General features: G+C 40.9%; 1 protein-coding gene across 6 annotated transcripts in view; it reads left to right on the forward strand.

Moving 5' to 3' along the window:
- rap1gap2a (RAP1 GTPase activating protein 2a) overlaps positions 1 to 15,819 on the forward strand; it is a 136,289-nt gene extending 120,470 nt beyond the window's left edge. For all 6 annotated transcript variants that reach the window (XM_085794859.1, XM_085794858.1, XM_085794860.1 and 3 more), the window contains 14 exons: positions 374 to 457; positions 550 to 650; positions 1,869 to 1,998; positions 2,332 to 2,487; positions 2,829 to 2,900; positions 4,605 to 4,691; positions 4,883 to 5,023; positions 8,872 to 9,021; positions 10,816 to 10,928; positions 11,072 to 11,170; positions 12,078 to 12,207; positions 14,578 to 14,680; positions 14,806 to 14,879; positions 15,119 to 15,819. In XM_085794859.1, coding sequence (XP_085650985.1) covers positions 374 to 457; positions 550 to 650; positions 1,869 to 1,998; positions 2,332 to 2,487; positions 2,829 to 2,900; positions 4,605 to 4,691; positions 4,883 to 5,023; positions 8,872 to 9,021; positions 10,816 to 10,928; positions 11,072 to 11,170; positions 12,078 to 12,207; positions 14,578 to 14,680; positions 14,806 to 14,879; positions 15,119 to 15,127 — 1,449 coding nt within the window. In that variant the 3' untranslated portion in view covers positions 15,128 to 15,819. The remainder of the gene's footprint in view (positions 1 to 373; positions 458 to 549; positions 651 to 1,868; positions 1,999 to 2,331; positions 2,488 to 2,828; positions 2,901 to 4,604; positions 4,692 to 4,882; positions 5,024 to 8,871; positions 9,022 to 10,815; positions 10,929 to 11,071; positions 11,171 to 12,077; positions 12,208 to 14,577; positions 14,681 to 14,805; positions 14,880 to 15,118) is intronic.
- Positions 15,820 to 16,699: the final 880 nt, after the last annotated feature.

Genomic DNA, 16,699 nt, shown 5'->3' on the forward strand with positions numbered 1-16,699 from the left:
TTTCTAAAATGGACACGATGGATCTGCTTCTCCCTCTGTGAGCCTGGTGGAGGGGGTGTGATGGAGCACGCTCTCAGCCTGAGCCTCAGGGAAGGAAAAAATAAAGAAATATATAAAAAACCATCTGTGTCTCAGTCTGCAAGAGGCGGCGACAGGATCACTGCCCTCGCTGTGGGGCCGTGACAGTTTGTCACATGTCATCCTTATGCAACGAGGATCCGATAAACCTGCCCCGGAGACATTTTTGAACAAGAGGAAAATATGTTTTCCGAACTTTTATGGCAAACACAGAACACCGTGCAATATGTTGAAAGACACACACGAGCATTGACAGCGGGGTTTAATCGAGGGCATTGTTACTGTTTCCGTACAGGGCTCGCAGTTGATAGTGGCTTATGACGAACATGAGGTGAACAACACCTTCAAATTCGGTGTCGTCTACCAGAAGTTTGGGCAGGTAGGTGAATTGATTACACTATGCCAGCTTATATACTGTTTTTACTCCCTGTTTTCTGTGTCCTCTAACATTTCCACATCGCTTCCTCTCAGACATCAGAGGAAGAGTTGTTCGGGAACAATGAGGAGACGCCGGCTTTCAAGGAGTTCCTCAGTGTCCTTGGCGACAATATTGAACTTCAGGACTTTAAAGGGTAAGGGAGGAAAAGAAAACAAGCAGAGTAAAGAGGGACACGTGGAGGAAAAAAGGATGAGGAGAGGGATGCCGTTAGAGTGTGTTGCCACAGAGAAGAATAGCAGGGTTTAATTACTGTGACTTTGGAGCAATTTGTCCTGCTGTTGCGGCCTCAGCGTGCCCAGAGAAACAACACATCTTAGAAAAGGAAGCACCACACGATCAGATAATTAGAGGTGTTTATACTGTTTTTTTTTGTCTTGCAGGCTTTTTCTATTGTGTTACACTTGTTACTTTTACATGTTGCAGAGGCTTTACATTATATCTGACACTATTTAGATTAGCAGTTAACCTTCCTCTTGTGTTCGGGTCACCAGTAGTGACCCATTTTCAGGTTTTAAATGCATACAAATACCACATAGATTTGTTTATAGCATCAAGGCTTTTTGACTTTGTCAGGAACCTCTATTTAAACAAAATTAAACAAACAAAAAATTGTGAAATCTGTGGCGTTAGGGTCAATTTTGACCCTGTAATTACGATAAGAACAATAATGACAGTTAAAATCACAAGTGCAAAACCAAACTTTTCGTGGATAAGGAAGCTTAACAATGTAACCAAGAGATTGGATTAAAAATAATAGGTAACACTTTATTTGATGCCTATCTCTATAATGCATTATAACCATACTTATAATGAGATATAATGTTATAGCACTGTATAACTATAGTTATAAACACTCATAAATGATCATAATGCTTTATAAAAATAATCATAACACACTATAAAGCATTTTATTGTGACTTATAAGGTCAGGTATTATAATACGTTATAATTGTTACAGTAGTAACTCGTTGACAATACCCACATCGATAATGCATTATAAATATGTAGAATGTGTTGTAAATTGGCTTATAAACGTGTATAACTATCATTATAAACACTCATAAATTATCATAAGGGTTTATAACAATAAGCATAACACACTATAAAGCATTTTATAATGGCTTATACTGTAAGGTCAGGTATTATAATACTGTGGGCATTGTCAGCGAGTTACTAACAATTATAACGTATTATAATACCTGACCTTATAAGTCGTGATAAAAGTGTTACCCAGAAGGCTAACACAAGACGAAGGAGTTAGTTATGAACAAAATGTAACAAACAGAATCATATTTATCCTTATTGCTGAAGCTGGGGAGAGCATGACGTGTGTGTTTTGATGTGGTGACAGGTTTCGCGGCGGGCTGGATGTGTCCCACGGACAGACAGGGTCTGAATCCGTCTACACTGTCTTCAGACAGAGAGAGATTATGTTCCATGTGTCGACCAAGCTTCCCTTCACGGAGGGAGACGTACAGCAGGTACAAGGCTTTACTGTGGGATTAGCTGCCAAGTGCAGATGCTTTGGCTCAAGCATATTAATATTAAATTGGTGAGGTGTGGATATTGACAATGTGTTAAGTTAAATTGCTCCTATGTAAGCTTTGGCTAAATGTTAAATCAATTGTTTGCACGTCTCTTGATGAAAACCGCTCAAATCTCAGATAATGGCAAATTAATCCTTCTTGTTTTCAGTGATTTATGTGTCACAAAAGAGGGTTTTTTCTAAATAAAAGCTGTTTTCTGAGCTGCACAAACAGGAAATAAAATCTGTCGAGCAACTAATGAATCTATTCTTCTGTGCCCACGTTCAGCTCCAGAGGAAAAGGCACATAGGAAACGACATCGTGGCTGCAGTCTTTCAGGAAGAGCCCACACCGTTTGTTCCAGACATGATCGCCTCCAACTTCCTGCACGCTTATGTGCTGGTGCAAGTGGAGAATCCGTGTACAGAGAACACAACGTATAAGGTACTACAGTACAAACTGGACCAGAGCGGGGGGAAATGACAGTGTAAATAACTGTGAATGAGAAAATCAAACAAGCTCCAAAAAGGTGTTTGTAAGTGTGAGTGCTTCCTATCAGCCGGGCGCTGGGCAGAAAGCAAAGAGCACACATATGAATAACTGGATAAACACATAAAAACGCCACAAAGCCCCATGATTCATGAATCACTCATCACCGGCGGCGATGACAATGTGTTCTCAAGTTTCCCTCCAATTTTGTCTTACCCTTTCAGTTTGAAATCTGAACCTTCCTAGAATAAAGACTATTAATATCCATCTGACTATTATTTATTTGATGTGAACAGGTGTCCGTTACAGCGAGGGAGGATGTGCCTCCGTTTGGACCCCCTCTCCCGAACCCAGCGGTCTTCAAGAAGGTGAGGCCAGGAGTTCAGTCAGATACATCAGTAGTAACATCTAAATCTTATATATAATAATAATCTGTAGGTGGGTTGTTGACATAACATGTATTTTTCACTGTCACAGAAGATAAAAATGAATATAATTAGTATTCTCATCATTTAAAATGGACCTGTTGGTATAAAAAACTGCTTTGTTATTAGATTTTTGAGTCAAATCTCAAAATTGTCCTATGGTGTGACTGTCACATGCATAATCAGGGCCGTAGCCAGGGTTTTGAAATTGGTGAGGTCCGGAATTAATTAAATGTTAATTTTATATATTTTTTTTTATTGTATGGCAGCCATCTAGGGAAGGTTTTCACCACTGTTCTAAGCAAAGCGTTCTCCTTTAGTGGATAAAGACGCCTCTCACCGTGGTTCACTGGCGTCCCAAAGCTTTAGAAATGTCTTTGTAACACTTTCCAGACCGGTACAGTAGGTGTCAATTATTAGTTTTTTCATCTGTTCTTGAATTTCTTTCACCCCATGCAAAAAACATTCATTATCACAGTTAGTTCATGATTTAACAATGCATCACTTTGGACCCCTCTAGCTATACATAATTACATCAAAATGACAGTTCACAATTATATAAAGTAGACTTAGACTTTTTATTATTATTATTAGACGTTTATGAAAGGAGGCTGGTTGAGCCTTACACCGCTGACCAGCAGGACAGACTTGTCCTGTGGTTTTCAGCCTTTTAACATATTGTTCCTTCTCCATTAAATACAGTGCAGTGAAAAAGTATTTCCCCGCTTCCGGATTTCTTACGTTCTTGCAGATTTGTCACACTTTATTTAATTTTTTTCTCACAGAAACTAGCTGGCTACGGCCATGTGCATAATTAAATGAATTACAACTTTTGTAAGTTTTTTTTTTTTAAAGCATAAAATGTTTATAGGCTAAATAACTCGGGCCTAATTTTACAAGTGTTTATTTTAATAAATGGCAATCACTTTTTCATCCACATATTTCTAAATGCATAACAACTTGATATATTTTGTCACAGAAAACCTTCAAACTTCAGTGTGACACCTTCTGATTTTAAATCGGGCAATTACAGCTTTATTTAATTGAAGGACCTCATTCAAATTCCTGTTACTGAAGCCTCTAATGAAGCCAATGACATGAGTACATGGTAAATTCTTGTCTCATATATTCTCAAATATCAGATTTCGAACTATATTTTTTTTCTTTTTTGCACAAAGTTTGGCCTACATCATCTGATAGATGAGTTATTACACTAATGTTATGACCCAGAGTGGGCTCAAATTCAATTTTATTTTCTGTACAGCTTTAAAAACTCTCCTTTTTTTGCATTTTGACATCAGCCAGAGTTCAATTCTTTCAGAGCTTTGTCCAAATAAAAAAAAAAAGGGGGGGGGGATTGCTTCGTAGAAAGAAATCTGACTCATACTCAGCAGAAGATTCAGTTGCTTACTGGGACAATATTTCAAGCATTTCAGGACAAAAAGAGAGGATTTGAGGCAGATGGGAATTTAAATGAGAGAGGGTGATACTCCTGCTCAGTCACAAACTGTGATCTGTACGGTGCTGATAAAGGTCACCCTTTTCTTTTCCTTATCGCCTCTGCTTCATCGTCTAACTCTAAGCCCCCTCTCTCTCTCTCTGTCTCTCTCTCTCTCTCTCTCTCTGTCTGTTATTCACTCTCGCCAGGGTCCTGAGTTTCGAGACTTCCTGCTGACAAAGCTGATCAATGCTGAAAATGCCTGCTACAAATCCGACAAATTTGCCAAACTGGAGGTGAGGCAGCGCTCTCTCGACCGCACTCAAACACCACACAGCGTGTCGTCTTCAATCACTGCTTTTGCAATTTCGTCCATAATCGCCATGCCGATGCCGATGCCGATGATGATGTCGTCCCACATGAGTTTCATTTCATCATGTGTGTATATGTCGTGTGTGTGTGTGTGTCTTTGTGAACCGGTCTGCAGGGGCGAACGCGAGCGGCGCTGCTGGACAACCTCCACGACGAGCTGCACCGGCAGAGCCAGGCCACGCTGGGTCTGGGCCAGGCCGGGGACGAGGACAAGCTGGAGAACGGGGGACACGGGGGTCTGCTCGAGTCCTTCAAGGTGAACATGAGCCGGAGACTGAGGGCCCGTCCCAACATGCACACTCGATCACACTTACACACTTGGCCACTTGGCGTGCGCGTTCATGGGCTTAGTGTCAGTGCGCAAGTGTGTCCCATTTCTCCAACGATCGAAAGTGCAGCGCGCTTGACCCACACTTTACCCACACTTATGGTAAGACCGCATCCGAGCGGTGTTTGGCCAAGTATAAATCCCACAATGCACCACGGTGAAGTCCGCCGTCACCGGGAGCCACAAGCCCGTTTAGGAAATGCGATTGAATTAATCTCAATAAAATGAAATTAACTTTCTAACTCATAATTATGACTTTTTAATGTCATATTTTATATCCATCATGCTCTGTTCATGTTTTTATTTTTTCGTTTTTCTTGTTTGTTTTATTTACTTACAGAGTTGGGCTTATATGTATGATTTGAATCTTGCGCATAGAGACACTGAGTCACTGATGAGACTGTGATCCAGCAGCACTGTTTATTAAAACCGTTGCTGTGCTGTGTGTGAGTCTGTGAGTGTGTCATAGTTGTGCTACTGTGCGCACAGGCTGCACTTGTCAAGTGTGTCCCGATTGCTTTTAAATCTCCCTCCACACGCTTGGCCACTTAATCCATGCTTGCACACTATATGTAAATATACGTTCCACCGGCAAAACGTCACCAAAGTGTGTGCGTAACCAAGCGCACTGAGCCAAGTGTGGAGGAATGGGACAGCCCCTGAGACTGAGCAAACACAGAACTGACTGATCTACTAAGATCCCAGACAACGGGCGCTAAGTTGCTCCTGGTAAAAATTTGCGTGTTTGGTTAGCGCACGAAAACTAAGAGTAACCGGCTAAATAACAGCACACGCAAACCGCAGTATGTCGTCCTTCTGGGTCAAACTGACTCAATCTGTTCCCTTCCTTCATCCTTCCTTCCTTCCTTCCTTCTTTCCCTTCATCCTTACTTCTTCTTCCTTCCTCTTTTGATCCAATTGATCTGTTCCCTCCCTCCATCTTTCTTTCCGCTCTTTTTCCCTTCCTTCTTTCCTTTTTGACCCAATTGGCCCAGTCTGTTCCCTCCCTCCTTCTATCTTTCCTTCCTTTTTCCCTTCCTTCTTTCCTCCCATCTTTCCCTTTGTCTTTCCTGCCTTCTTTCCTTCATTCCTTCCTTCCTTCCTTCCTTCCTTCCTTCCTTCCTTCCTTCCTTCCTTCCTTCCTTCCTTCCTTCCTTCCTTCCTTCCTTCCTTCCTTCCTTCATTCCTTCATTCCTTCCTTAATTCCTTAATTCCTCCCTTCCTCCCTTGCCTTAATCCCCTTCATCCTTCCTTCCTTGACCCAGGAGGACAACAGGAGGGTTAAATGGGGCTTTTGTGCGTGGTAATCGTTTCTGCCATGGAGTGTGGACAGGACAGAGAACTGAGTGGCCGCATGAAATTTGATCCGATGGATTAATAGAGAGCTCAGGTGGGAGGAGAGGAAAGGAAAGGAGAGGAGAGGAGGGGAGGGGAGAGGAGAGGAGAGGAGAGGAGAGGAGCGCACAGGAGAGGAGCGCACAGGAGGAGAGACGTGCGCCGTGCGTAACAGCGCTTAAATGACATGAAAAACTGCTACAGTTTGCTGGAATGACCCGGATGTGAGGAAATGCAGAGATATAAGAGGGTTGTTGCTAGATGGGGTACATGAGCTGCAGGAAGTGACGTTTACTTATCTGTGCCTAAACCCAACCAATGGCTTCACTTACTTTTTGCTTTTTTCCCCTATTTTACACCTGTACATGTCAGTTTTACTAAACCTAACCAGTCGGGAGTTCTCGACGATTTTTGGTGAGGTTCTACAGTACGTCACTTCCTGCAGCTCATGTGCGCCATCTAGCCACAACCATATAAGAGCTTTTGCCCTGGCAGGTATTAAATCAATAAAAGAAAAAGAAAAAAGCGGTGCCAGACAATACTTGCCTTTCAAACGTACTAAATAAAGACGCAAAAACTTCCATCGCAATCTGTTTAAGGTTTGGTAAATCACGTTGCGTGTGTTAAATAAATCTATTTTTGCATCTACTCCTCCCAATATTTTTGCACCCGAAACGCCCATATTTGCATACAGTATTCATCAAGGCAAACGTGCTAAATGCATCGAGGCTATGCTTTTTTTTTTGCCCGTTTGAGAGACGCAATCCTCAGTGCACCCAGTTAGTAGATCAGCTTGCACCTTTTTTTTTGCAAGTGACATCAAGTTTGCACACGTTTTTTATACAAGCAAACCTTTAGTAGACCAGGCCCAGAGTGTATTCTTCTCTCTCAGCCCCCGTGGCATTTCATTTAGTCACCGTCACTACAGCACAAGAGAGAGTCGCTTTCACACTGCAGGTCACAGAAATGTCACAGGCCTGCGTGATGAGTTAAGGTGCTAAACCACTGGTGTCATTGTTTCTGCTGCTGCTGTTTGAACATTGTCATCTCATACTCCAGCACTAAGTGTGCGTGCGTGGGTGGGTGTGGGTGTTGAGGCGTGTGCATCAGAATGTGTGTGTGAAAGTGAATACAGACGATGTGTGACTGTCTTTTGTTCATTTACCGTCTTTTGCTCTTTAGTTCTCATGGCTCGCTCTCCTTTCACACTCTTTTATCCGCAGCAGAAGGTGAATTGATGTTAACAGGACCAGTGCAGTGTGTGTGTGTGTGTATTGTTCCACGTGTATGAGCCGCTGTGTGTGATAATGATGTGACTCTCTCGCTCTCTGCAGGCCTTGTGGACGGCTGCTGCTTTGCACTTCCTGCAGACAGTCCCAGGGGGCGCTGTTCTAATTGCTCTCATTGCAGTCGCTGTGTATTACCTGTCTGCATTACTGTAAATACAGTGGAGGATGGTCTCACTACCAATAAACACTTAACTTTGTATGATGTTGTTTGTGTTTATACTTGATAAGCTGCAGTACAAAAAAAAGGACTTATTAAAATGTTACATAAATGTTTCTCATTTTAATTGTAGCCTACAGCCTGGAATTTATTACAGACTCAGGGAAGTGTTATTGGTTACCGTCATCCATTAACTAAATGAATGTAAAGTCGGTAACACTTTAGATTAGGGAACACATATTCACCATTAACTAGGTGCTTATTAATATGCATATAAGTAGCATACTAGCGCCTTATTAGTAATTATCAAGCATGTATTAACACCTTATTCTACATAGCCTTATTCTACCTCTATTACACCATGAATTAAGATTTTTCCTGTTATTAACCCCTAATTATTGCTTATTCATTGTAAATTATACTAATTCAGAGTGATAAAGGAAGAATTACTGTTCTTGTGCTACTGCCCCTGTACAAGGCCCCGATAACCCACTGGTTATTCACATCATTATTCAGAAACAACAATGCATTAATTTACAATGAGTAAGCAATAACTATGAGTTAATATCAGTAAAAATCTTAATTCATGCTGTAATAGAGGTAGAATAAGGCTATGTAAAATAAGGTGTTAATACGTGCTTAATAATTATTACTAATAAGGAGCTAGTAAGCTACTTATATGCATATTAATAAGCACCTATAGTTAATGGTGAATATGTGTTCCCTAATCTGAAGTGTTACCATAAAGTCATTAAAATACACTGATGAGTAAAACACAATGTTCATCCATCCTTTCCAACCTACTGTGTTTGGCTTGTTTCTTGGGGAACTGCGCCCTCTGGTGGTGAAGGTGTGCAACAGCAGCCATGATCCAACTGCTTTCTTATAAGAATTTGAAATAAGTTCCTTTTTAGTTTCACTTTTCACATGAATTCCTCCTTTCTACCTTTCTGACCTTTTCCCTCTCTCTCTGTTTGATCTCTCTCCTCCTGTAGAGAGCCATGCGGGTCCGGAGCCACTCCATGGAGACCATGGTGGGCTCGCACCGCCACCGGAGCCCCGGGGTCGGAGGGGGCGTCCCGGCCAGCCTGAGCGGAGGGGGGCTGCCGCAGAGCACCAGTGAATGCACAAAGAGCACCTTCACCGTGAGTAAAATAGTAAAAATAGAGAGAAAGAGGGGGGAAGGAGAGAGGGGTTTTAGAGATGGATGACAGGACCTTTGCTGGAACATCCTGATCAGCAGGGGCGGATCCAGAGTATTTAACAATAAATCTGGGGGGGGGGGTGGCTGCCCAAAAGTAACAAAAATGAAGGCTGCCATTGACCGCTCTCTTGAATGTTTATATTATACAGTTTCACGTGTCTTTATCTTGCTTTTATTGGCCACATTGAATCTTTCCCCTGTAACTGTGCGTTCACACCAAAAGCTTCCAAAGCGTCAAAAAGCCGGAAGTCAATTTATTTTCAATGAGAGCCCGGCGACACTGAGCGTCCAAAGCGTCAACAGGCGTCGCCGCGCTTCCAAAGCGCCCAAAGCGTCACCTGACTAGAAGTTGAGCCTTGGATAACTTTAGGGTAATTAGCTATGACGCAGTTCGATGGCAACCGGCGGCAACCTGTCAGAATAGAGATGTCCTTCGGCTGCCTTTTTTTCCTTTTTTTTGTATTCCGGCTCCCCAATGACCAGCGCGATTGGACTTTGACGTCAGTCACGTGACGAGCGGCCAAAGCGGCTGAAAATATTTGCCGTTATGGGAGCTGTCTTGTCTGACACCCACCCTTGAGCGTTTTTGACACTTTGGAAGCTTTTGGTGTGAACGCACAGTTAGAAAGATGCCTGTGACCTTTTCATTTTCCACTTGTCAATATTAAAATTATAGTCAATCAATAATCAACTCTGTCTTGTAAATAAGAAGTCTTACTGTAGTAGAATAAGCAACACAATACATTTTCAAAATGAACATCAATATCTTATAATCGTACCCGGTAGTTAGAGCTCAGCTCTCTACAAACATCTCAGTGTTTTGTGTAAGAGTCAGTCAGTTATGCAGAATAACCAGAACAAGCATCACTCAAATGGTCAAATTGAGAACAACAACAATCTTACACCATTTTCTATATTTACTATACAGAACACTATAGGATGTTTGCTGTACAGAGTTGATTAAGAGCCTACAGTAAACATAAAAGTGTTTAAGAGCTTTTCAGAGTGATTGACTGCACACAGGGTGGCCAATCAGATTGCAGGGGGGCGTGTGCCCCCCTGTGCCACCATGGAAGACCCGCCCCTGCTGATCAGTGCTTTTCCTCTGTGTCTCTGTTCCAAAAAACTGTATGCTTTTCTACAAAATGCTCAGTCCTTTTCTTTTCAGAGGTGTCTTAAAATCATATTCACACGCTCAGTATGTGAAATGAAAAAGGAACCGGGTGTGACGAGATCCTCTTGTACTGCAACTTTCACTTTTGTCCACTCTCATTTACCTTTTTTTTGGGGGGGGAGAAAACAGTGTTGCGAGTTCTCTTTTCTGCTTTGTATAACTTTTCTCAGACTCAGCACCTACTGCATTTTGGATGTGCGTGAGCTTTGTTCTTTTTCACTCTCATTTACATCCAATGTCTAGACAAGAGGGGGGATTTATTCATGCTGGTGCAGACTTTCCTCCTTGTGTTTAAGTGATAGTAACATAATGAGGTATTTTTTTGCAAAAGGGAGAAGAAAGACGAATATTGCATGATGGCTGATTTAAGCAGCTGAAGTATCATAATGGCTTCATGTGGACTGAGTGCATTTTTTTTGTTTTGCACACAACAAGGATTTTATTTCCTTCCTCTTTCATCCAAGTTGTGTTTGGAAGGGATTTATTCACAGTGAGCTCTGCTTTGAGAGTCAATTATTAGTGTGTTTCTCACTTTTAATTTCCTTCATGTGTGATTTTCAGCCTCCTGCGTTGTCGGCCAAGTCTCCTCTGAAGAGTCCGGTAAAACGGCGTTCAGGCCTCTTCCCTCGTCTCCACTCCAGCACAGACTCCCCCTCGGACAAACACACCCGCAGGTTATATACTCTCACTATTGAATCATCTCTGGTGTCTCTCTTGGTTTTTGGCCAGCAACCTCAAAGTTCTGTCGACGTATTTTTGTGCAGGAGCCCAGAAAGTCACGACCTTGTCCTCACTGATGAGTTTCTTTTATCTGCAGTGACCAAAAGCTTGCAGAGATCTGCCCACTGTCCCAGGAGGTGAGGTCAGAGACTTCGTCCAACCCCAGCTCCCCTGAGATCTGCCCCAACAAGGAGAGGTGAGACCAAAGGTGTTTTTCTCATGGAGATAATCTCAATACTTTACACTGCAAAAACTCTAAATCTTTAGATAGATAGATAGATAGATAGATAGATAGATAGATAGATAGATAGATAGATAGATAGATAGATAGATAGATAGATAGATAGATAGATAGATAGATAGATAGATAGATAGATAGATAGATAGATAGACTTTATTGATCCCAAGCTGGGAAATTACAGTGCAGCAGCAGCATTACACAGACACACAGTGACGATACAGTGACGATAACAACATTTAGTATAAGAATAGAAAGAATAAGAATATAAAGAACAAACTATATATAATAATATAGCAAAATATAAAGAGCAAACTATACATAATAAAATAGCAAAATAGTAATAGCAAATAAAATGAAATTTAATGTACAAAAGTGTATACAACAGAATTGGCAGTGTTGATTTTAGTGCAAAGAAAAAGATGTGCAATGTGTGTAACTGTGTGTAGTGCGCAGTGACTGTAAGTTATGAGCAGAGTTTTTCAGCTGTTATTATACAGTGTGATGGCATGTGGCAAAAAATATTTGTCTTATTTCTTGTCAAAATGTCATATTTCTAGTCAAAACCAATTTCTTTTCACTTAAAATAAGACTCATCACCTAAAAATGTACTTGTTTTTAGATCATTTTCACTTGTTTCAAACAAAATTTCACTTGAAATAAGTAGAAAAATCTGATAGTGGAGCAAGTTTTTCTTTCTTATTACAGTACAAGCACAAAAAACTTGCTTTCACTGGCAGATTTTTCAACTTATTTCAAGTGAAAATTTGTTTGAAAGAAATTGGTTTTGACTAGAAATGACATTTTTACTAGAAATAACAGTGTAACGAGAGAGAGGACTTTAAACGTCTGTTTTCCTCCGCAGGCCGTTTATCAAGCTGAAGGAGTGCGGCGGCAGCAGCGGCGGCCGGCCCAACATATCCCGCTCCTCATCCAGCACCAGCAGCTTCAGCAGCACAACGGGAGAAACCGAAGCTCTGGAAGAACTGGAGACGGTGAGTAAAAACACCCAGTTCCTCTGTTGTTTACGCTGTAGTGAGCTCGTCTTTACAAGAGGAAGGAAAAGCCGAGAGGTTGTTGCTGGTTGTCAAAGCCGTCGCGGATGAAATGGTCTGTAATTACCAAGAGTGTGTGAGAGTGTTGGATGTCAGCACGTTGATTATAATGATTACAGCCGCTCTCACTTTCAGGGGATCAGAGGATACCGCTTGTCATTTCATTTGAGAAATCCTGTTAGATCGTTCCCACCGTCCCTGTTGCACTTTGGATCGGTGCGCATGGATGCACAGCGGGAACTGAAAGTACGGATTTGATGCGTGATGCAGCAGCAAAATACAGCGGGGGAAAGTTTTTGAAGAAAAACCTGTTTCTTCCTTAGGTTCAGGTTCAGGTTCAGGTTACTTTATTGATACCCAAGGGTAAACTAGTTTTGCAGTCGAGAGCCGAAATAAGCAACAGAAATCGAACAATCAGAATCAGAATAGGACATTAAAAAGAACACATACACATAAAACAAGAAACCAATTAGACTCGACAGAAAGTGCTACAAAAAATATATAAAAATAAAAAAATATATTAAAAAGCATGAATCTAATCAAAATATATTAAAAAAATATATTAAAAAACGTTATTGTCTGTCACAAGGACAGAAAATTGTCATCAGTTTGGGCTCAGTTAAACATACAGACACCAACATAAAAACTTGCATTAAAAGATCTCATATAAAAACCATAAAATTCCTGTGGCGCTCACATAAAAGCTGCAACAGCAGATAGATCTTGCCCTAAAAACAGGTACCTATTTCTTTTCGTTTAAAATACGCACTGCAGTGGGGATAAAAGAGTTCTTGTAGGTCTTCTTTTTGGCCAGGGGTACTCTGAACCGGCTGCCTGATGGTAAAAGCTGAAAGGAGCGGTGGAGGGGATGTGAGGCTGAGGAGTACCAGTGATTTTCACAGCTTGTTTTATGATTCTGGAAAGTTTTTTCTTGCTTTTTTCAGTTCGGAAATTGTACCAAGATGCGATGTTAGTAAAAGTGAGGACTGACTCAATGAGTGACCGCCGGTACACTGCTGTTAAAATGTCCTGTTTTACATTAAAACCTTTCAGCCTCCTCAAAAGAAACATGCGCTGTTGGGCCTTTTTGTAAACTCCATCTGCATGTTGGAGGAAGGACAGGTGGTGATCGATGTCAGTGAACACAACACAACCTTGTGGAACCCCAGTATTAAGAGTTATGTTGGTTGATTTGACACCATTGACTTTAACGTGCTTGGATAAAAAGATAAAAGCATGAAACTAAAAACAAATAATTTAAATAATTTTTTTTTAAAAACGCCAAGAGCAAATTTCCTACAGATATAGGTTAAAAATAAATATATAAGTAAATAAAAACAATGAGATAAAAAGAGATACACCATGCTCCAGAAGTGACTTGTGCAGTTTTATGCAAACTACTGTACAGCCAAAGTTAAATTTTAAATGGTTTAAAATGAATGTTTCTGCACTATGGTAAATCTGCACTGCAAAAACTCAAAATCTTTCCAAGAATATTTGTCTTATTTCTTGTCAAAATGTCTCATTTCTGGTCAAAACGAATCTCTTTCCACTTAAAATAAGACTCATCACCTAAAAATTAACTTGTTTTTAGATAATTTTCACTTGTTTCAAACAAATATTCACTTGAAATAAGTACAAAAATCTGCCAGTGAAAGCAAGTTTTTTGTGCTTGTAATAAGGAAGAAAAACTTGCTCCACTATCAGATGATTTCAAGTGAAAATATGCTTGAAATAAGTAAAAAGTGTCTTAAAAACAAGCTACTTTTTAATGTGATGAGTCTTATTTTAAGTATAACGAGATTTGTTTTGACTACAAATGACAATAAATTACTATAAATAAGACAAATATTCTTGGTAAGATTTTGAGTTTTTGCAGTGTGATAGTTGCTCTCTAGAGTTATATGAGAAGATTGATGCATCTCCTCATACGGAAAACAGGGTGAAACAGTTAGCCTGGCTCTTTCCACATGTAAGAAGCAGGGAGAGAGGCTTATTAATGAAATTTAAATTGTGCTATTTTCATCAAATGTGTAATTATAGCTTTAAAGTTTCTAATGGTAAATTTATATTGAAAACAGCTTATTATTAAAAGCTTAAAAACTTAGATTATTTAAACAGATGCTATGCCATGATGATGATGATGATGGCTCTTCCCTGTATAAAGCATCATTTCCACTTCCCACGGCTCAGACTTTTCTGACGGGAAGGTTAATGTCGACTTCAGCAAAATCAGCTCTTTTCCTCCTCCACCTTTTCCTCTCTGTTTTACGCGTCTCTCTGCTCTCTGTCTCTCTGTCTCTCCCTCAGCTTAGTCACCCCTCGATAGCTTCCTCATCTGCCTTCAGCCCCTCCCTCAGCGTGGACAGCCAGGGATCCGGTACCCCTGTCATCATGTGCCGCAGTCCGACAGGTAAACCTACAATCGAAATTATATACTGAGATTATTCAGATCTCTCTCTTTTTTTAAAAAAAAATCTATCTGTGATGAGTATTTCATTCCTCTGATGAGCATTTCCATTTTTCTGGCCGTTGTAGACGGAAAAAACAAGACGTCACCGAGGTCGAACTTGAAGTTCCGCTTTGACAAAATGAGCCACTCTTCCACAACCGTAAGTCTTGTGATAAATTGCATCCTCAAGTAGAGTAGAGTGCGTTTCCTGTCAGTGCTGCTGGAATAGAAACAACTTTTGCAAAAAAAAAAACAACTCGAGAAACTTCAGGAGCAAGATTAAAAACGTTTATCCGCGTGTTTTCCTTTTCACCCGGAGCTTGTGTTTGTTAATGCACTGAGAATGAAAGATTAACGCTGTCAGTGAACCCTCTCTGTCTCCACTCTTCTCTCTTTCAGTCTGAGTAGCTGTGTGGACTGGTCTGCATAAAGAGTTGCACAATGAAGGGACAGCATGGACTGATGGAGCTGCGAAAAGAAAAGAAAAGAAAAGAAAACACCACATATCACTGCAACAACAACCACATAATCACCTTAGAACCACTTTCCCTAAAGCCAAGGATAATCTGACCGACTGCAACAACGCACCGTAGACTAACTAACTGACAATACTGTGAGTGTATAGGGAGGAGAAACATGCTCAATTTATTTTTAATCGACCTTTAGCTATGGAAATTATTAATCAATGTTACGAGTTGCTGCGTCTCAGTTGTTAAAATACAGTAGTTCACAAACATCATATGAAAAGTCCCAGCATGGCTGTCATACTGTGAGCGCAGGGCTGCTTCTCGAGCATCGTGCGTAACAGAGAGAATCTGTGGGTCGTCGGAGGAGGAGGAGGAGAAAGAGGAGGAGGAGGAGGAGGAGTGGTAACATGAGACTATGGCCTAACTGTTACTCTTTATCTAGTCAAGTGCTGAGTTGAGTGAGTGAGGGATCCGGGGAGAGGATGTCTTTATGAGTTGTCACAGTGAAATGTTCCTTTTGCCTTTGCCCTTGAATGGTACGTCTGGCAACAGTTCCTCTTTTGCCTAAAAAAGAAACACGCACACACACACACAAAAAAAAAAAACTAGTACGCAGACACAACACAACACAAACAGTACTTACCGTAGCAACGCCCTGGAGGTGCTGAGTGATGGTGGTGGTGGTGGTGACACTGGGAGTCTCAGTTTCCCACTTTAGGATCTGAAGTTTTTCCTCTTGTTCTTTGCATATATAGTATATATATATAAAAAAGAAAATGCTTCTTTTTTTTTAAAAAAAAGAAAAGAAAAGGGAATATCTAGTTTAAAAAGAGAAGCTTTTGTAACCTTGCTAGCTGCTGCATTGTGTCTACTGCACCGTAAACACAACACTGCTGACATTCAGTCGATACCTATGACAGCATTTCTGCGTATTCTATAAGGGTTACTGTACGTCGAGTCCCCGAACTCTTAAGTGCTTGGCTAGTGGAAATTAGCTCACATGGGCTCACAGTAGGAGACACTGCCAACACGTTTTGCCATAAGCTTATTTTAGCCAAAGCTGCGCCTTACAATCTATCAAAAGCCCTTTTCACCACAGATAGCTACCCTCTCTCTTTCTCTCTCTCTGTCTGTCTCTGTCCCTCACTGTGTGAGAGGACGAGAATCTTCTGGATCTGGTTACAGCACAACCTGTAGCCGATCAACACCCACATTTGCTGAAAATAGACGTTGCACTTAACTGAAAAAAAACATTTCACCTTCTGATACCTCCCATTGAAGCTTGCTATAGCTCGGTGTATCTGTGTTTATGTTCGGAGGAACTTACAGTACGAACGGGGGAAGGTTCTCGGAGGTTTCTAAGTTCCCCAGCATGTGAGCTGATGGAGAAGACTTGAAAAAAAATAAAAAGACGCTTCAGGTTAAAATGAACCTTTGAACCACCTTTGGCAAAAACACTTTGAATGTGAACTTGGAGCTTCTTTTTTTTTCTTCTTTTTTGTACTTTTGATTT

Source organism: Trachurus japonicus, chromosome 13, assembly GCF_045865225.1.
Source record: "Trachurus japonicus isolate A0001 chromosome 13, Traja_1.0".
Lineage (NCBI taxonomy): Eukaryota > Metazoa > Chordata > Actinopteri > Carangiformes > Carangidae > Trachurus > Trachurus japonicus.